Source organism: Chenopodium album, chromosome 14 (genome assembly GCF_948465745.1).
Source record: "Chenopodium album chromosome 14, dcCheAlbu1.1, whole genome shotgun sequence".
In the NCBI taxonomy this organism is placed as follows: Eukaryota; Viridiplantae; Streptophyta; class Magnoliopsida; order Caryophyllales; family Amaranthaceae; genus Chenopodium; species Chenopodium album.
The window spans coordinates 48,842,638-48,864,323 of record NC_137847.1 but is presented as its reverse complement, the minus strand read 5'-3'; the positions used below and the strand labels follow the sequence as shown (position 1 = coordinate 48,864,323).

General features: G+C 32.6%; 2 protein-coding genes across 3 annotated transcripts; both read left to right on the top strand.

Annotated features, from left to right (window-relative positions):
- The first annotated feature begins 3,941 nt into the window (after positions 1-3,941).
- On the top strand, positions 3,942-13,653 carry LOC145579421 (allantoinase-like). 2 transcript variants are annotated; one of them, XM_081636668.1, is made up of 16 exons: positions 3,942-4,101; positions 9,987-10,080; positions 10,260-10,380; positions 10,630-10,703; positions 10,811-10,887; positions 11,076-11,112; positions 11,197-11,282; positions 11,386-11,445; positions 11,557-11,702; positions 11,865-11,991; positions 12,121-12,276; positions 12,378-12,488; positions 12,588-12,698; positions 12,868-12,966; positions 13,077-13,233; positions 13,350-13,653. In XM_081636668.1, the coding sequence occupies exons 1-15, from the start codon at positions 4,018-4,020 to the stop codon at positions 13,203-13,205; spliced, it is 1,512 nt and encodes a 503-aa protein (XP_081492794.1). In that variant the 5' UTR covers positions 3,942-4,017; the 3' UTR covers positions 13,206-13,233; positions 13,350-13,653. The 2 variants fall into 2 exon arrangements, with proteins under 2 accessions (XP_081492794.1, XP_081492793.1); XM_081636667.1 differs by lacking the exon at positions 3,942-4,101 and adding an exon at positions 7,897-8,074.
- Positions 13,654-14,487: 834 nt separating this feature from the next.
- Positions 14,488-20,972, top strand: LOC145577405 (uncharacterized). The gene is made up of 5 exons (XM_081634824.1): positions 14,488-15,038; positions 16,622-17,558; positions 17,653-18,177; positions 19,233-19,679; positions 20,517-20,972. The coding sequence occupies exons 1-5, from the start codon at positions 14,557-14,559 to the stop codon at positions 20,823-20,825; spliced, it is 2,700 nt and encodes an 899-aa protein (XP_081490950.1). The 5' UTR covers positions 14,488-14,556; the 3' UTR covers positions 20,826-20,972.
- Positions 20,973-21,686: the final 714 nt, after the last annotated feature.

Below are 21,686 nucleotides of genomic sequence, written 5' to 3'. Positions count from 1 at the left end.
ATATATATATATATATATATATATATATATATATATATATATATATATCTATATAATGGTACATTTAAAAATGGTCCAATTACTCATCTTTCTCCTCCTTTCTCTCACCCCCATGTGCTTTTCAATATTTTAGTATTTGTTATGCATTTGCAAACCTACATTAGTACTTCCTCATGATATTAATACGTAATACAGAGTATACATGTACTCTTGTAGGTGTGAAAGTTTGATTTGCGGTTTAGATTATAGCTAAAATCAGATTCAATCCGAATTAATTTGGTTTTAGATTTCTCATCAAATCAAATTCAAACAGAATTAATATTCCGTCCAATCTTTACCAAACCGAATTCATTTGGTTTTTCTAATTAGAATCCAATCAAAACCAAAATTTGTTTCCTTCTTTCGCAACATTCAAACCCGAAACCCAAACTTCACCCTAAAAAATTCTTGCAATCATTCAACATTTTCTTGTAACGTACATTCTTTATTTGTGAGAGAGTGATACACCGAGAAAGGAGAATCGAGAATTAAGGTTTTTTTTTTATTCATTATTTTATTCTATTTATTTATATATGAAAGAGGAAAGGAGTTGGGATACTTTGTAAAAAAAAAAATGTGCTTAATGAATTGGTCGACATTTCGGTTTGTAATTCGGTTTTCAATTTTTTAAACCCCAAATCAAATCAAAACCGTAATCCATATTTTAAAAAAATTTCAATCCGATCCAATTTGCATCAAAAAAAATTATCCAAACCAAATTACTAATTCTATTTGGGTTTTGGTTCGATTATGTTTTTGGGCCTGTTCACTTCAGCTTAATTTCAAATCAGTTCAGTTCAGCTCCAATCAGTTCAGTTTAGCTCTAATTAGTTCAGTTCACTTTAGCGCCTAATTTTCTTCTCTCATAAAATGTTCATTTAGCTCATTTCAGTTCAGTTCAACTTTAATCAGTTCAGTTCAACTCAGTTCGGTAAATGTGAACTGGCCCTAATTCGTATTACTTTCACCCCTATATACTGGTGCATGATAAATGTTAGAAACATAAAAGTGCTTTCAACGATACTTGAAGTTATAGGAAATACTTAATCATGTTTAGTTGACGGAAAAAAAAAAAAATTGTACCATCTCATTCGTTTCTAAAAGAAGGTTATGTTTTGATGATTTCTAAATTAAAATCGTACTCCATCCGTTCTCTTCTACTAATGATTACGTTTTTAATTATTTTCTAGTGTAGATTAAACTAATTAGTACAGAGTATTATTTTTTACACATTATCCTCATACATACATACTTTTCGTGCAACTATCCCAATTATTAAAATATTTGCCAACTACCATTTAATACAAGTATTTATATTTACCAAAATAATAACTTACTACCTACTCCTAATGCATATATGAAAAATATAGTATATATGAACAAAATGCAAAATTCAAACATCTATGATACAATTTAATATATGCTACAATTTAATATATGCTACTAGCTATAATGCTAAACAATTTAATTATAAAAATTTGATTAATAAAGTAAATTTTAACACCCTAAATGCTATAATGTGTAGGATTTAGAATGACCGACGGAGTTCAAAATTTGATATAATTTACGCTTTTAGACGGTTTTACTGTATATAAAGTGCTAAAAGCGAGTCAGTGTGTGCATGATTTTAGTTTGATAAGTCAATAATACGTACATTTGTTAAAGGATTAGGGTATTTGGTGCATTTATTTACAAACCTCATCAAGGGTACATGGTGTATTTGAAAATTTTCAAAAGATATACGGTTTATTTTTTAAAACCATGGGGTATACGGAACAATTCATAATTAATTAAAACTTGTTGATTTGGACTCTTATTCATTGTTATGAACACAAACACAAGTATAGTACTCGACGACTCGTATATAAGATGATGACCCCAGTGCATGGATCAAAAGTCCATGCTAACAAAACATGTTGTTTCTTTTATTTATTGCTATTAAACACAATGTATACTCCGTACTACATATTTCTATACTCATAAGTTAAATGACGACCCCCGTGCATGGATCTAAAGTCCACACAACTACTACACAAATTAAACATATTTTTCATGTTTTAACTTTCAACCCACCCCCTAAGGTTTCTAAACCCTATACTTCATGGGTTTGAGGTATGGATTTTAAATTAATACTTTTGACAACTAAACATATGATATGAGTTTTAGTCATTCTAAACTCATACATCATACCTATATTTCGCGAATCAAACGCCCTGATAATGTTACATACAATAATCTTATCCAATATGAAGTTTATTTGTACTTTGATCCACGTATAAGGATTAGAATGATGACCACTAATCCACTTGTTTTTCTTAGCTCATTTAATTTGACAGAAGGAGAATTAAAAACAGTTTTGATTGTACGATAATAAAACATTTGTATTGTTCTAAGATATACATATTTCCTGCATTAACTGCCATACTCAATGTAATTATATACACACACGGGTGTATTAGTGTATATATGTGGCCAAGGGTATCTTTTAGCATTTGATGATTAAATGAGTAATAATATTAAAATGAGCAAACAAGCAATACCTTTAGATACATCTTGCACCTGAGTGTAATATACTCCTTCCGTTCCATAATGATGTTCTTATATAGAATCTTTGACTTTTTTAAAAAGGGAGAATTTTCTAAATTTCTCTTAATTTATAGGAACAAGTATGAGATCTAGTTTGATTCGTCTTGGGACTTTAACCAAAATAATAGACTTTTGGTTGATGTGATCATTTGACATAACCGAATAGTTGTCATAGCATTAATAGATAGCTAGATAAAGTCATGAGTTCAAATCTTACCCACCTTTTTTTTCCAAATTACTCCGTAAAATACTTAATTATTGCTAGGTATATATGTATTTTTTTTTTTAATTTTTTTGCAATATGTATTTGATGTCAAATCATTTTTGCTCCTTTTGTTTTGTTTGTGTAATTACATAAATTATAATGTGATATTGTATTTAAAATCTCTAAATCGAGACAAATCTAACTGGATTTCATATATTATTTTACAGGTATCAAATTAGATAATAAAATAATAAAAATTGAATAGAGTGAACAGTGAAATGTATTGCATTTATAATGTGCAAAAGGTGAAATGGCACCAATAAGAGGATCCAGGAACAAACTTGTGTGAACCTGGTAATATTGTAGACCTGAGGTCCATATACGTGTAACTAACTTAAATTAATTTTAACATAGTAATCTTTTATTACAACTTGTGTGACCTTTAATATTATTGTGAATTTAAAGTACAAAGTTATGTTGAACATAGTGACTCTAATTTTAACATAGGGGCCATCTTATAAATGTAAAAATAATTGTACTACCTTCGTTTCGCATTATTTGCAACAATTAGACATTTTCTGTTCACACTTTATGTCAAATTGTTGCATATAATTTGAAACGAAGGTAGTATATAATTGCAAATCACAACGACTAATAAAAAAAGGGAAAAAGACTAAAAAGATTAAATACGTATAATCTTATTACTTTTTGACGATATTACCCTATTTTTTATGAGTTGCAATATTTTTTTTTTCTTTTTTCTCTCTTTTCAATAATTACCAACTACTCCGTATTTTTTTTTTCTATATCTCTTCCTAACCCCACAGGCACACAGGTAATTAGAAAGTTTTACAAAATTTACAATTTTTTTAATTATTGTGAACTCTTTGTATTGTGTGATGGAGGGAATATATACGAATAATTATATATATTATTAAAGTAACCTAATTTATAGTCAAGTGGGCTTTATTTAAAAGAAAAAAAAACTTAAAAATATTGTATTAGCCAAGTGGTTGTCTAGTGTATGTAGGGCTATCTTCATTCTTTAATAATTATGATCTTGTGCATAAATATATCATCATTATTATTGATTCAATAACATACATTCATTCATCCATTCATCTAGAGAGAGAAAGAGGAGTGAGTTTGAAAGAGGGAGAGAGAAAGAGAGAGATAGAGAGAGAATAATGGAGTTTCATAAACGAAGCTTACTCTCTTTGCTTCCAGTTCTTGCTTCCATTCTCTTCTTCTTTCTTAAGTTCTCTATTAAGGTTTGTTCTTTTTTTTCCCTTTCCTTTTCTTTTTTACATACTGCATGTTTCTATTTGAAAGAGTTATCTCTGCCCTCTCGAATTCCCTGATAATTGCATCGTCTAGTTAAATTACGTGAGAAAATCAATTACGACTTATTCCATTTGTATTACTTCCTTGCATTATGGTTGACGTATCATTATTATTATCATTATTATTATTATTAATTATCGTGACTGTTTTTACAGTACTCCTCCGTCCCTTTATTAAATTCCTATTTCTAGCATTTATTTCTCACATAATAGAGAGTAGTAGGAATTTAATTAAGGGAAGAAGGGAGTAAAATAAAATTTGGAATGTTATATTATTCTTTAGGTTGCTATAGACTTATGGAGTACGTATGTATGTATTTTTTCTCGTACTTGTAATAATGTTGTTATTGGTTAAGTGAATTGAATCTTGAAAATTGATTTAGTCTTTGATTTATTGATATAATACATTTGATGGAATATATTTTAATAAGTTAGACAATGACTTGAGTGCGTGTATCAAAAGTCTAAACAAGCATATTTTTCAGGTTCCTAGCATATACGAATAGTAATTCATATTATAGGCATAATTTCAATGTTTTCTATATTTGATTTTCTCTAATCAAATAGGGTTTTTTTTAAAGAAAAAAAGCACAAATTTTTATATGTGACCTAGATTACTTATTCAGGGATAACTCTTGAGCGACTAAGTAACCCTTTGACCAACTAAGTAATCCTTGACCGACTGAATAACCCCTGAATAAATAACCCTTATCCTTATTTGTCAGTTGGATTTATATTTGCTACGGTATATTGATATTCCAATGAACAATAATAGTTTACTTAAAAAAAAAAAAAAAAAAAAAAAAACAATAATATCTTTTAAAATAGGAAAATATTATCATTTTAGCTGATTTTTCGAACTTGATATATTTGCAAAATCTTCCAAACATGTAAACAAAATTAACTCGATTTTAATTCAATCTTATCTTATGCGAAGTATTAAAAAGACAGTGATTATTCATGGCTTCAATCTTATCTAATTTGAAGATTAATTTTGTTCCACGAATTATATTATCATGATGACCACTATCTACTATATAATTATATCTACAGTTATTTTGATTGAGTGTAATCCAATTGAGAGTGAATAAGCTATTCATATACTCTTTTATATATTTTCTCCCTACTTTTTTTTTTTCAACATTCTATTGGCACATATATAAAGAAAATAAAAATAAAATGAGAGAATATGAAGTGTAAATGAACAACTTCAGCATAATTATTTTTTACTGACTCGTAAGAAGATTTTAAACCATCTAAATATCCTTACATTTCTAATTTCTTATAAATTAAAAATTTACCAAAAGCACAATACACTCGTATAAGATCGAATTTTTTTTTTTCTTTTTTGGGGGAAAAGATGGGGACATTTTAAATTGTAAGGATTATATTAGGGTTTGTTTGACATTGCTGTGGTTTTTTATTTTTGGTTTTTTGTTTTTTTAAAAATGTATAATATATGCCCCACAATAAATCAAAAATTATTTTAACTTATTAAAATTATGATAATTTTGAAAACTAACAACAGAAAAGTGGAAATATCTTTTTCTTGTTTCCTGTTTTTGGTTTTTGGTTTTAAAAAAAAAAGAAAACTGAAAACCAAAAATGATGCCAAACAAGCCCTTAGTTGTAAGAGTATGTAATTTTTCTTATTTCTATAGTTCTCAATTTTAAACCATAGGCAAATGTAATGGCTGAATTCCATACTTTATGTAATCCTTAGTTAATTTGAAGTATAGTAAGGCTACGTTCAGTTCAAATTGTTTTTGCACATTTGATTTATCTGTCGGTTAATCAAACTTTGACCTTATATATATAATTATCTACCGTATAAGGATATAAAATTATCAAATGGAGTCTTATTACATTTGAATTAATGTTTATTATTCATATTTTTCTTTTCATTATAGAATTAAAGATATTTAGCGATAACACAAATATAACGATAAAGTAAGACAATGAATAATATGGGAAAGATCTTGAAAAAAAGTTAGTTAAGTATAATGTAACACACATCTCGTGAATATAAATATTTTGTTTATTTTTGCTTTTACATGCATATAGTCTTGGGAATGAACTATGGTATAGAAAAATTTTCAATGGTTGAAAAATACAGTTTAGTATACGATTTAAAATCAATTTGCGTTGATATTTTTTAAAATGTTATTGTGTGTTTATGAAAACACTATTTATATTCAAAATTTCGTAACTATAATAACCTAACTCTTCCCTTAAATCCGTCATACAAAAAATATTCAAGATTTTCAATATAGATTTGTTAAGCGCATTTTTTTTTTTTTTTTTTTTTTTTTTAATCTAGATATACAAAGGGAGTAAATTGCAAATTATAAAGATGATAATAAAAGTAAATTCCAAAATAATACAAAACGTAATAATTATACACAATTTTCTACGACCATTTTATTTTTTGTTAAAAAAGTGTTAAATCGCTGACCAGAAGTATGGGGCCTATTTTATGCATGGTGGGTTGGTGTGGGTCGTGTATGGCCGGTGAGTGCTGATTATGGTGGGCATCTTTGCAGACTACCCCTTGGCTTTTAGCTAGCTAATTAATCAATATTTTCCAGCATAATATCTACGCCATTTCATAATTATATCATTCTTAGAATATTATACCACTAGTTGCAAGGCCTTTGGTATTTTTCAGGCTGATTACATATATTTTTTATTATTTTTCAGAAAAAAGCTATCATATAAGATAAATTTATCTTAATTTGTAGCAATTTGTATAATACATTTTAACATAATCAACTTTTTCATAATATCTAATTATTGACGATAAAGTATTTATATGTGATCAGTAGCCAGCCATAATAGGATTTTTTCGTCAGTTTTATAGGGGTTATTTTGTTAGTATTATAGAGACTATTTTAAAGATTACTCGACCAGTTATTTGGTTAGTATTTTAGAGATTACTCGGCCAACACCATACAAAACGTATTTTTTTTTATTAATAGTTGAAATTTAAGTATATTACAGTAATATTAATGCGTAAAAAGTAAAAAGGTTGCGGCTAAACAAAAGACACAAAACAAAACAAAAATACCTTATACTTATCGTATTTATTTACAAACTAAAAAAACAAAGGTGCATGCAAATAAGTGTGAATGACAGCACGAGCATGTCTAGAATCCACTTGCCGTGAACACCAAAAAGAATAAGAACAAAGAAGCTTTTACATATCTCCTAATTTAAATAATAAACTATTCGTAATTATAAAGTAAACAACAAATTTGGAAAGTAAAGATCCAACTTGCAAACGTCTCTCATTGGTCCCTTACATCACGGAGCATTTTGATTCCTTTCCTTTTTTCTATTATAATATCCCAAGGATTCCTGTGGTCCCGTCCTTCTTTCGAAAAATTTCTCATACAACAGTTATATATACGTGTATAATAATATTAATGCATAGAAAATACGTGTTTTTAATTGATCTAGATGAAAATTAAGTATCTCAAATCAACTAATTAACGAATAACAATATACTAGTACGAGATAATAAGATATTTTATATATACAACGATTACATTAAATAAATGGCAAAGGACTTCCGTAGTCACGATATGATAAAATATTAAAGTATATAGTATAAAAAAGGACCTAATCTTTTTTAGTCAAGTGGTTGTCCCCCTCTAGTGCGTAGGTCTAAGTATCTTTGTTTTGTGTATATATATTTATTCGATTTATTATATCATACGTTGATTCATTTTTGATTCATTAATTTTATAGAGAGAGATCTTAGAGAGAGGAGAGAGAGAGAGTGTGAGTGAAAAAAAAGAAGAGAAGAGAGAAAATAATGGAGTTTCAAAAACGGAGCTTCTTCTCTTTACTTCCTGTTATTGCTTCCATTCTCCTTTTCTTTCTTAAGTTCTCTCTCAAGGTCTGTTCTTTTTTCTCCATTTTTTTTTTAATTTTTTTCTCGACGTTTCTTTTATCACATTTGCTCTTTTTTTATTTCATGTTTATGATATGAGAGAATCTTCTCCAATTACTCGATTTAGTTATTCTCAATATCGATGATACGTAACTAGATTGTTCGTCTGTTTCGTTATTGGAGAGAATCTTTTTTTATTTTTTATTTTTATTTACACATGCATATAATCTTTGATTTTACCTTTATTTTATTTTATATTTCTTGGTGCAAAGGTTTAGGGGATACTATTTCTTGGTGGGGTAAGTTAGAATCATGAAGTTTAGGGCTTCATGTTCTTCTATTGGTTTAGAATCATAAAGTCTAGGGCTTCATTTTGATTCTATTGGTTTATTATTTTGATTAAAAATTTAATTACTAAAAGCGAGCGTGTAGGGTTTATATCGGGTTGTTATTATATAGTTAGTTGTTATCGAAAGATATTCTCAAATAAAACACATTTGTAGGAAACAAATTCGAGATTCCAGAGTAATAGATCCAACAATAATACGTTCTGTGGACGTTATTTTAACCTCGTGGCATAACAACTAAAGTAGAGGGTTAAAATGAGGTTTTGATGAGTCAATGCCACCCTAAAATACCTCATCAAAGTGATTGTCTTACTAGTTAATTTTTACCACTTTTTACGAATTTTTGATGGGTAGTTTACGGTTGTTATACAATGCAAGTTGCAAAGTGTTTGGAGAAGTCTGAGTTCTTGTTAACCGCACAAAAATAGTATAGTTAAAAAAAAAAAAAATTAAAAAAAAACTACTGTACTTCATAAAAATTTAATATAAAAAAGCACTAACGACCAAATTCATGCACATGAATAAAATGGTCAAATATTACGGCACTACTCAAACTTTTTCAAATGTCATTATAAAGTAATCTCTATTTCGTATCAAATTAGAATCTTAAACTGTAGTGGTAGTTGGATTCAATTTTCAATTGATTCTTTTTTCACTTTATATTATCCTGTGTTTCAATTTGTAATTTACAATCCTTCTTTAATAACACATATACGGTTAAAGTTATAATTCTTCCATTTTTAAAAAGTTATCACATTTTCTTTTTTTTTTTTGTGTTTTGTTCCTAAGAAATTACCTTAATGTCTGTCTATTCCGTACTTATCGATGTAATAATACTACGATAAGATAATACTATTATATGGGAAATGAAACGGTGTGTTTAAGGGACAGATCGAGTAATTTATTCGCATGAGTTGTTAGCCAACACGTTTCAAATGAGCTGTATAAATCAAGGGCGGACCAGTAGTTTTGTAGCTGTACGTTTGGTCTAAATTGGTCCCAATTCTATCAAAATATTCAATACTATTGATGGTTGCAACTTTTGCAATATGAAGAAATAATGAATCACAATAACTTTAGCACCACTATGTTGATGTGATAGGACTAGGACTAGTTTCTCATCTTAACCAATTCTATATTCCAAGGTTGTACGTAGTATGTAGCAAATGGAACATAAAAAAATCATGTTAACTAACACTCCATGGCCTAAGGTCATTTTAGTATCCCTCTTCCTTTCGAGCAGAATATCAAGGGTCGAGTTTGATCAAGCTCATTTTGGGGTATTACCTTTAATTATGTAGTTGGCTAGTTCTCAAACTTTATCAAACTCGACCCTTGATAATAGGATAAGGGGCAGGGTAATACCCAAAATGAGCTTGCTAAAATTCGAGCACAGTATTGATATACTTCAAGAGTTGTTTAAACTATGAGACTACATTATGCATTAACTTGTAGTGTTATAATTGTGCATAGTAAAAAAAGCTTAAAATTGTGTTAGTACCTTTATTATACTTCAATATAATCATAAACATGAACAATTAATAACTTGGAATAATTTGATGATATTGCAGACTGCTCCAAGTGGATGTAGCCTTCTACATCACAACCATTACTGGATATCTAGCAAGCGGATTGTAACCCAGGACGGTGTCATTTCTGGTGCAGGTTTGTTTGTAACACTCATAATTTTTTCCACTTAAAGATGGTTTTTAGTTTACCTTGATTGTATTTGACATGATCATACGCGAAAGTTAAAGAAAGAAGCTAAGAAACCTCGTCGCTAATTAAACTTTTTCCATAACTACCAATTAATCATATTTCTTCAATGTGCACAATCTAAACAGTTGAGATAAAAGATGGCAAAGTCTTTAGCCTTGTTAAAGAAGAAGATTGGCATGGATATATCAGGAAGGGTCAAATAGTTGATTTTGGGGAGGCTGTTGTCATGCCGGGCCTAATTGATGTGTAAGATATCTACCCAAGAGACCTGCATTGCATTGCATTCGCATCAGTTTTACTTAATAACGAACTAACTTAAGTTGAATCCTTTCGTGTTATCTTGTGCTTCATAGATGAATATAAGTTCAATCTTGTTCCTTTCATCTCAAGGAGCAAGTGGAATCAGTGCTAGACTAAGACTTTCTTGATTAGTTAATCTCAAGGAAATGTTCTTTTCCTCTATTTTCAACAACTGATTTGTTTTTTTGACTCCAGGCACGCGCATTTGGATGATCCTGGAAGAGAGGAGTGGGAAGGATTTCCTTCTGGTACCAGAGCTGCTGCTGCTGGTACTTCCATTTTTCCCCTGTGTTTTGTGATTGCAATTCCCTTTCTTCTGCATGCTACACTATGCTGGTTGTTAAGCATATATCGAAACTGAATAATGTTTTGACAGGTGGGATAACAACCCTGATTGACATGCCTTTGAACAGCGAACCTTCAACAATTTCAGAGGAAACTCTTAAGCTTAAGGTAATAATTTATGCAAACTTTTCATTTTGTTATTTGAGCAAAGTTATAAATAAGTTGCTAATTAGTCCTTGTCTTGTCTAAGGCATTACTACATAATTGTCTTTTACATTCATTGCAAATTCATTACATATAATTAAACTAGCTGTCCGTGTGAAAAGCTAATTTTAAATTTTATCTGTGTTGAACAGATCAATGCTGCAAAAAACAGAATATTTGTTGATGTTGGTAAGCTTCAAAAGCCATGTTGTAACTTTTTTCCCTAATGTGTGTGTGACAAATAGAGTTTTTAACGTGGGATCATTGATATAGGTTTCTGGGGTGGTCTAGTGCCTGATAACGCCCTCAATGCCACTGCTTTAGAACGTTTCCTAAGAGCTGGTGTTCTCGGTTTAAAGGTAAGAATGTCATTGTGATTCATTTGTCTGCGCATGAGTTTTGCATTTGATTTTGGAGATTAAAGTGCCATAATCATTTACTAACATCCTCTCTCTCCTACAGTCTTTCATGTGTCCATCAGGAATCAATGACTTCCCCATGACAAACATTACCCATATTAAGGTGATTATTATCTTCCTTAGTATTCTTCTCTGTTCTGATTTTCCCCTGCTTGGATACCACTATGCTTCTTCTAGTTTGTATTAACGTTGAATCTGTATATTGGTTCTGTAGGAAGGACTGTCTGTATTGGCTAAATTCAAAAGACCATTGCTCGTACATGCAGAAGTTCAACTAGATATTGCAGACAAGTCAGTGAAGGACGATAACAAAGATGCTCGATTATATTCAACTTACCTTGAGACAAGACCCCCATCAATGTGAGTTATATCTTATCTTATTATGCTAATGAATGCAGATTTTTGAGCCTAAAATACATAAATGGATCCCTCATGCAAGGAGTGTTACTGTTTTATAACTAGTCTATATATTGGTTGTTGCTCGTGCTCTTATTGAACTGTCATTACTATTTACTATGCTAGGGAGGAGGCAGCTATTAGAAATCTTTTGACAGTAAGCGAAAACACAAGAGCTGGTGGTCCTGCAGAAGGAGCTCATCTTCATATTGTCCATCTTTCCGATGCTCAATCTTCTTTAAACCTTCTGAAGGTATGTATATATTACCATTTTTCACCATCCTTGTGAATGTGTAAATATGATTAATGTTTTTAGTTGTCCTGCAACATAATACAATGCCTGTTAGTAATTTCCTGAGTCTTTAAATTTCTTTTGTTGCAGAATGCAAAGGCTAGAGGTGACAGCATAAGCATAGAAACATGTCCTCATTATCTGTCATTTTCCGCGGATGAGATTCCTGATGGAGATACCCGATTTAAGTGTGCTCCTCCTATCCGAGATGCTGAAAACAAAGAAAAATTGTGGGAGGCTTTGAGGGTATTTTTCTGAACCAACACATATATATGCATTAGATTTTGATGACTTGTTTCAAATTACAATCAATGAATTGGATTTTCTTGATTTTTCTGCTATATTAGGGTGGAGATATCGATATGCTGAGTTCTGACCATTCACCAGCACTCCCAGACCTTAAACTTTTACAGCAGGGTGATTTCTTGAAGGCATGGGGTGGAATATCATCTTTGCAGGTCAGTCCATTCTAAATTATGAAGTATCGCGCTATTACTATTATCTCATTATCCTGACTTGTTCATTCAGCTAAAACAATCTCCTTCAATAATGTTCAGTATGTCCTTCCTGCAACATGGACTTCTGGTCGTAAATATGGAGTAACTTTTGAACAAATAGCTTCATGGTGGAGCGAGAAGCCAGCCAAACTTGCTGGCCTACCTTTAAAGGTGCAGTAAATTACTTCACAAAAATTTAATATAATGGTTATCCAAGTTTATTTTCAATTGTATCAATTATAATTAGCTCCTGTAAGCTATGATAAGCGTTTTCCAAGTGAAAAGAACGAGTTTAGGACTAATGCATTAATCTAACCTGAGCTTATGCACACACGTGCAGGGGTCTATTGCAGTTGGGAACTATGCAGATATAGTTGCGTGGGAACCCGAAACAGATTTTGATCTTGACCAAAATCATCCTTCATACTTCAAGCATCCTGTAAGTTACCAAATTTAACAACTGTAGAACGAAACACTTAAAATTATGTTACACTTTTTATCAACCTGTCTTCCCATTTTTAATTATTTCATTGATTTCATATACTATAGAGCATCTCGGCTTACATGGGAAGAAAACTTTCTGGCAAAGTGTTGGCAACATTTGTAAGGGGAAATCTCGTGTACAAGGAAGGAAAACATGCTCCTGCAGCCTGTGGAAACCGTCTTTTAGCAAAATAGCCGTGGCTGGATGCCTGGATTATTTAAGGTAAATTGCTAATCTGTTTGTTTTTTGCTGATGGACATTTGTTTTCCTTTCTTCTGCCTCAGAAATCTGAATGCCATTGACTTGGTCTAAACTCTTGTTCATGTCTTTTTCTTCAGGTGGCCAGGCACAAATTATGTAGATGATTGCTTGTTGTACAGTTGAAGATGACTGGAAATCAGCAGACCAAAATGTACATAGTATTTATGTGTACAGCATCTTCCGAACATCTATTCTTGGAGATTCGATGTTGGAATTTGATGTAGGTGACCCGAAGTTTTCGTGGGTTTGATAATGTTAACAAAGGTTTTGGTTGCAGAACTGGGATATTGTACAAAATTGAACTGCAATTACCAACCTTTTTGTGTATTGTGTTTTTCAATGAATGAACTAAAGGGAGAAACACAAGGTTAAGATGACAAACTGTCAGTGATTAAATGGAAATAACATGAATTGTTCCTGTTGCAACTCTCGTTCAATTGAACAAAAGCAAGGTGTAGAATTGAGTCAATTCATTAGAAAAAACAAAATCACAAAGATGTTCATCTAACATGAAAGTATATGAAAAAAATAATGCTACCGCCGTTTTTTTAGTTCCAACATTTGAATTGTTCACTTGCAAGCATATACTACGTATCTCTAACTATTGATATTATTTAAGTATTCAGTATCATTAATCAATGAGTAATATTATAAACATGTAAATATTTTGAAAGTATGCGTTAATACAAATTTAACAAGAGCAGGCCAATCCGTCATATGATTTCCTTCGCGATAAATATGATTTGCTTTCACCTCCCAATCTTCCTTGCTAATCAATTCCCGACAATAATAAATCAGGTGAGGACACTCACAGTTTCTTTTCGCATCACCTCGTAAAGCTACCACAAATGCAAGTCTACCCAATAGGATCTATTGATGCGAATATTAGGAGCTAACTCCAATCCTTCCAGAACTAGCATAAAAAATTGCAATAAACATAGAATATTTATAAAGAACTGAGCTGAAATAAACTGAATTGAACTGAATATTTTATGTAGAAGGAAATTAAGAATTGAGCTGAACTAAACTGAAAATAATATGAAGAGAACAGAGCATAAATGCACCTACAAACTTGGTAGGGTGTTTTTCTTAGATCCTAAAAGTATGTTCGAATCCTAACAAGTAAGGGTCCTATAACTCGTGAATATTAATTGACCTTCAAAGCCTGATCATGTCGGTGCAACCGTGCAAGTAACCAGCCAATTACTTACCAACCATTGAAATGGATAAGATTCAAAAAATCAAACAAACTTTGGCTCCCAAATCCCAAATTTGGCTCCTCCAATGGAGCTCAAACTCCCACTCTCCTTCACCACCATCACCCTTCGCCACCTCCCTCACCGGCGTTTCTCTCTCCTCCACCGCCATCACAACCACCGTAAACTCTCCTGCCAACTTTCTCTCTCCTCCAACTCCGAGGAGCTTCAACGCGAAACCCTAGAAACTCTGGAATGGAATCGTCTCTGCAATCACCTCTCCCCCTTCGTTTCCACCACTATGGGCCTCTCCCTGGCCCAAAATGGGTCCATTTCAATGGGCCGGACCTTGGATGAGAGTCAGAGGCTCCTGGCCCAAACTACTGCTGCATTGGGCCTCCACTCTCCTCTGGACTTCTCTGGTGTTGATGATGTTTCTGCCGTTGTGGAGATGGCCGCTTCCGGTGAGCTGCTTTCGATCGGGGAGCTTTGTTCGGTTAAGCGGACATTGCGGTCGGCGAAACGGTTGTTTGAGCAGTTGCTGGAGATTTCTACTGATGATGATGGGAGGTAATTAAGTTGAGTTATTTTTGATGGAGTTTAGTGTTGATGATATTGTGAGTAAATTTGCAAGTATTGATTGTTTTGTTCTTGTATTAGTTTTGCTTTGATATTGCTAATGGTAATTCATTTTATTGGGTTATTGGAATCGGTTTTTCGAAATCGAAGGGAAAATTTGAGCTGCTTATCATTGATTGTTTTGTTAATTGTATTGCAAGGTAGATTGGTTAGCAGAAAATCAATGTACAATAGTTATAGTATATAATGAGGGATTCCGAGTTTATCTCCAAGATAAACAATTTTCGTTTATCAAATGGTAAAGTTGTAATATTGTGGGGTAAACCTGGGAAACTATGAGCTCCAATTTATCTCAAGATAAACATTTTTTGTTTATCAAATGCCAAATTTGTAATTTTCAGGGTAAACCGCTAACACTAGGAGTGATTTTAGGGTAAAACCGCTAATGGTGTTAGCGTATCTACCTATAAATATCGCAAAATTAACCCACTTGATAAACAATGGCTATTTATCAAGATGATAAACTTGTATTTTTACATATATGATGCAATCAAATGTTTAATTTAAGAAATTAGTAATGTTTAAATTAGGAATGTTTCAGTAAGGCTGTCTCTGGCTGGGAAGAAGATGAGTTTTGAGGAATGAGTTTATTATTTGAGTAGTTTTCGAAAACATCTTCCCCTCAGGCTCCAACCAAACCGAATAGTTGTCACATTGTATGTGAATGTACTCCTCCATCCCGAATAGTTGTTACATTGTCTGTGGAAGATGAAACGTTTTATCAGATTTTTCTTGAATAAAGAATACACGACTTAGAATTTTCTGCTGAAGAGTAGGTCCTATCTTAGTTTCAATAGCTTGTTGTTTATGCATGCAATGATCTTGTTTTGTTTTCGTGCCTTCTTAAGAGTTTGTTTTGCTTTCTTCTGTGGATGGTCTTGCTGAAGGGACTTTTTTTTTTTTTTTTTGAAAAAGTGATCCGCTAGCATTCATTACGTCATGTAATAGATTAGTGCAGGGGAAAAGGCTCTTTAGTATTGCATTGCTGACTTATGAAATTAGCTCGAGGAATAAGGCAAAGACTTGGTTAGAATAGAGAAAGTGAAGATTAAAAGGATATTGCTATGTATTGAGAAGATTAAGCATGGAAGTAATCAGAAAGTGAATACTTTGATCAGCTTGTAGTTGGGTGTGTCCAGCCATTAAAAAGCCTGAGATTGTAGCAACATTGTTAATGAATTAGTTGCATCAAAACCACAATCAACTATGAATTTCCGTTTTATTACTCCTTACAATTATGTGTAGAAATTATTTTCAAATCGGCTCTTGTTGGATTCATATTAATGTATATATTCAAAATATTAACTTGTATAAATTTTAATTAAGTAAAGATATCAATAGTCAAAAGCATGTCTTGGAGATTGTGTCAAGGCAAATGTTAAGCTTATTGTGAAACGAAAGGAGTAATGAGAATTCCAATTATTCTCTCTTGGCTTCCTTCTCCAAAATCAAATTTTATTACATTGTCCTTAACTAGTCCATAGGAGTTTACTTAGATTCATCTGTTAAAACAGGAGCTATCCTTTGCTTGAAATTCTCCAAAATTGCAATTTCCTGGTTGAATTGGAGCAGAAGATGGAATATTGTGTAGACTGTAAACTTTCAGTAGTGCTAGATAGAGCCAGCGATGACTTGAAGTTCATTAGGTCAGAAAGGAAGAAGAACATGGATGCCTTAGATTCTCTTTTAAGAAGTGTTTCACATAAAGTATTTCAAGCTGGAGGTATTGACAAAGCAGTGGTCACAAATCGTAGATCTAGGATGTGCGTTGGTATCAAAGCCTCTCATAGATCTTTGCTTCCCGGTGGAGTTGTTTTAGATATTAGTAGCTCTGGAGCAACATACTTCATGGAACCTAAAGAGGCAGTGGACTTGAACAACATGGAAGTCTGGCTGGCCAATTCTGAAAAGGATGAGGAACGAGCTATTTTAAGTATGCTTGCTTCTGAACTTGGAAAGTCAGCAGCAGCTGTCAATGATTTGTTAGATAGAATCCGAGAGGTTGATCTTGCAGTTGCAAGAGCTGGTTATGCTAATTGGTTAGATGCAAAATGTCCTATTTTATATTCAGTTACTAATGATGATGCTTTATTGGTAGATGTTGAAGGAATTACACATCCCTTGCTACTTGAACCATGTATGGGTAGCTTGAAGGATATATCAGGACCCAAGTCAGGGAATTCAGAGAACTTAAATGGGGAAGCTGGTATAAAATCCTTCAAAGAGCTGCCTGGTGAAGTGTATAAGCTTCCTGTTCCAATAGACATTAGAATTGGACATAAAACCAATGTGGTGATCATCTCAGGGCCAAACGCAGGTGGGAAAACTGCTTCCATGAAAACTCTAGGACTTGTGTCCCTAATGTCAAAGGCTGGCCTGTATTTGCCAGCTAAAAGTATTCCCAAGCTTCCTTGGTTTGATTTAGTTCTGGCAGATATAGGAGATCATCAGGTAGGATTTTCTCTCTTCTATGTCAGCTGATTTGTCACAAGTATTGCTACATTCATTCTAAACTCTTCCTTATCCCCCCTTTTTCTGATTGAAGTCCTTGGAACAAAGCCTTTCTACTTTTAGTGGCCACATTTTGCGAATTGGCAAGATTTTGGAGGTGGCTTCAAAAGATTCACTTGTCCTAATTGACGAAATTGGGAGTGGGACTGATCCTTCGGAAGGAGTAGCACTTTCTTCCAGCATCTTACAATTTCTAAAAGATAGAGTGAGTTTAGCTGTTGTAACCACCCATTATGCTGATTTAAGCCGCCTAAAGGACATGGACGATCGATTTGAGAATGCAGCTATGGAATTTTCGCTGGATACTCTACAGCCTACCTTTCAGGTCTTATGGGGATCTTCTGGTGAATCAAACGCCTTGAGAATTGCTAGGAGAATTGGCTTTGATGATAAGATTATTGATCATGCAGAAAGCTGGCTTGAGAGGTTGATGCCAGAAAAGCAGGCACAGAGAAAAGGTCTGCTATATCAGTCTTTATTGGAGGAGAGAAATAGGATGGGTGAACGGGCTAGACTAGCTGCATCCCTTCATTCTGACGTAATGGATCTTTATCATGAGGTAAGAAATTTGAGATCAGCTCTGTTAGACCTTTTATGAATCATATGTTAAATGACTTAAGTCCAACTCCCATTTGCTTTAATGTGTACTCCCATTTGCTTTAATGTGTAGACTATAGAAGCTGTTAACTGGGGTTTACTCTTTTGGTTGAATTTGGTGATATAATTTGGGTTGGGTGCTTGGGTCCCAAACATCATTGGATGATGTGGGTAGATGAGTCGTCTTTTGATAGCTAATGATTTGTATATTGCATAAGTTGCTGACCACTGGTAACTTTTGAATATTTCTTTTTGGCAAATGTATGCATCTACATTCTTTGGAACGAACTAGGTTTGCAATTAATTACTTGAATCTTTCAATTCAATCCTACCAATAGCACGATATTAATTGGAGAACAAATTTATGGCAGTGTTGGACTTAGTGATTTTATGGATAATTTTGATAACATTTTGGTCCAAAATGAAGTAAAAAGTTCCATATCCATGTTAGAGTCTGGGTAACAAGTATGGATAATTATGGAGGGAGTAAGATTAAACATAGTCAATTAAACTATTAATCTATTCAAGCCCCTTTTACAAACCAAATCAATTGAAAACTAACTATTATTGCTGTTACACAAATTTTCTTTCACTTTATTTTCCACACAGAGTTATTCCATAATACTACGAGCGCTTTTGACAAACGTGCTGTATTTCAAGGATGATCTGTTCCATACCATTAGCAGTCTATAACAATTTCTATTCTTTGTATTAGTTTTTAATAAAAAGATGTTTTTTTCCCTATTCCTAAAAACCTGCGCATTAAAGGATTTTAATTTATATGTTTAATTTTCGAATCAATCAATCAAAGCCTTAGTCCCATAAGTGTAATAAAAAAACATTGATTTAATAATTCTATGTAGTACTCGTGTCAAATATGTGAACAAACTACTGTTTTTTCCTTCTGTTTTTTGCATAATTTAAGCTTAAAGTCTTTTGTGCTTTCTGCTAAATCAAAAGAGGAACTTTATTTAAACTCCATTCTACTGTCTGAATGTTTCTCTTGAATTTATGAAGATTGAAGCTGAAACTCAAGATCTTGAATTGCGTGAGAAGGCTCTGATTGCAAAGGAGACCCAGCAAGTTGAAGAAGAACTCGATCTTGTGAAATCAAAGTTAGAAGCTGTGGTCCAGGAGTTTGAGAATCAATTAATAATTGCTGATATTGATCAGTATGGATCTCTTGTGAAAAAAGCTGAATCAACAATTGGAACTTTGGTAGAAAGTCATCGTCCTATGTTGGATAAGGTTTCTGAAGATTTGGAAGTTATGCATACACCTCAACCTGGTGAGCAGGTCCTTGTGAAACGTTTAGGAGGTAAGCTAGCTTCTGTGGTTGAGGTGTCTGAAGATGATGAAACTGTTCTCATCCAGCATGGAAAAGTAAGATTCCGTGTGGATAAAAGTGGTATCCAACCAACTGAAGGTATTGCAGCTGACGCACGCTCACTTGTGAAGAAGCAGGTACTATGCATTCTTATGGCATTTGTTGTCTCTCTGAAATACTCTAAAATTTACAAGTATTATATTCTGTTTGACCAAAGAATTAATATGGATCCTGTGTAAAGAATAGCAAATGAATGCACTTCTTTTCAGGCAAAAATGGAATTGTGCATCAATTATGATGTTTAGCCATCTCAACTCTTGAATATCATTGGAAATTTATAAAGATTTCTCTTTTATGAATTTTGTTTTATATGAATTGAAATTGAATGCAAAAAAGAGGGAGGCTGTTTATCTATTTTATTTTCCATGCATCTTTGACCCTTTTGTAGATTTCATGGTTTTTGTCTTTTCTTATTTTCTTTTATTACTTTTTTCTAAATGCTTTTTGTTTTTGTTGTTGTTTTGGCTGGCCTTGTGCATTTTTCATACAAAATACTTGCAGTTTCTTTATGTGATATAGTTACATAAATACCCTTTTTAAATAATACTTCTGTTGTTTATGAAAGGAAAGAATAGAATAGGAAAACACTAATTATATTTGTATTTTTCCCCTCTAGTATTTTTACCAATCTTTATGTATATATGTGGCTATTTAATTTGCCTTTCTCTTGCAAATTACTGATATAAACCTGGCACATACTTTAGGACATCCAAGATAAAAAAAAAGTTAGGGAAAATAATTGTTCTGTTTGTGTGGCTGTGGTGTCTATTACTTTATTGAGCTGCCTGATCTAGTGATCCGGTATGGATTGTGGATTATCTAGGCTAGTTGGTATTAAATATTGAAATTTTTGTTGTTGTGACTTGTGAAAACAGTTGCTAAAGCTTGTTTATTATCTACTGTTGTCTATATAGGGTCGTATGCCTGGGACATTGAATTATTTAGGTGGTAAGAAAGACGAGGAATTATCTTATGGAGCAGCTGTACAGACTTCAAAGAATACTCTTGATCTTCGAGGCATGAGGGCGGAGGAAGCTTCTCATACGCTCAGTATGGCTATAGCAGCAAGGGAATCTCACTCTCTTCTCTTTATCATACATGGAATGGGCACTGGAATACTCAAAGAATGTGTGATTGAGATGCTGAAGAACCATCCGCGTATTGAGAAATTTGAGCAAGAAAGTCCGATGAACTATGGCTGTACAGTTGCATATATTAAGTGAAAATTTTTGTACATTCACAGCCAATGATTTCAGTCTGATAGAAGTAAAGACTTGAACTGTTTGGCTTATCTTAAGATGTTTCATGTACAGTGGGATCTTATACAATAATATTCTCTATGTAGGTTTCAATTGAAGCCTTTTCATCAATTTCTTCTTTGGTAATTTCTGTGCGCATAAATATACCATAGACAGAATCTGCTCTGTCCTATTCTAATTGTGATGTTTTGCTCATACATCCTCTTTTAACAACTTTTGCAGTAACACTAATTGTTGATGTATTTCTGTTAGATGAAATTAGTATAACCTTAATGATGGTTAGTATTTACTGTTAGGTATCGAACAGGCTTGTTATATTATTATAATTTCACCAGATTCCAATTGGAGGAAGCTTCAGTGTGGGGGTAGGAGGTGTGTCTTTGGTCTTATCTGATGATGCAAAAGGAATAATAGAAGCTTGTGGGAGTTCTGCTCAATTTACACCAGTAAACTGCTAAACTCCTGCTTTTAATGTGCATAGCTGTCATTCTTAATGGTTTTGATCTCTGTCAGTATCTAGCTTCATGATCATGCCTGTGTTAAATTTTTTGTGCTTTTTTTATTTGACTGATACATAGGCTTCTGCGCACAGGCTTCATATATTTGAACGTGCTAGGTTGGTTGGCTTTATTCATTCACTATGCTAGATGTAAGCAACTTCTTGTATAGGAGTTGATGGAAATACTTCACAAACTTCACTGTATTACTTGTGCGTCGAGTGCTGCTAACTGGGATGGAGCCAGAGTCATCGAGGGAGATAATTGTAAACAACAGAGAATCTCTGATCTGGTTAGACATTTTTAACTAGCTGATTATTTTTAATCT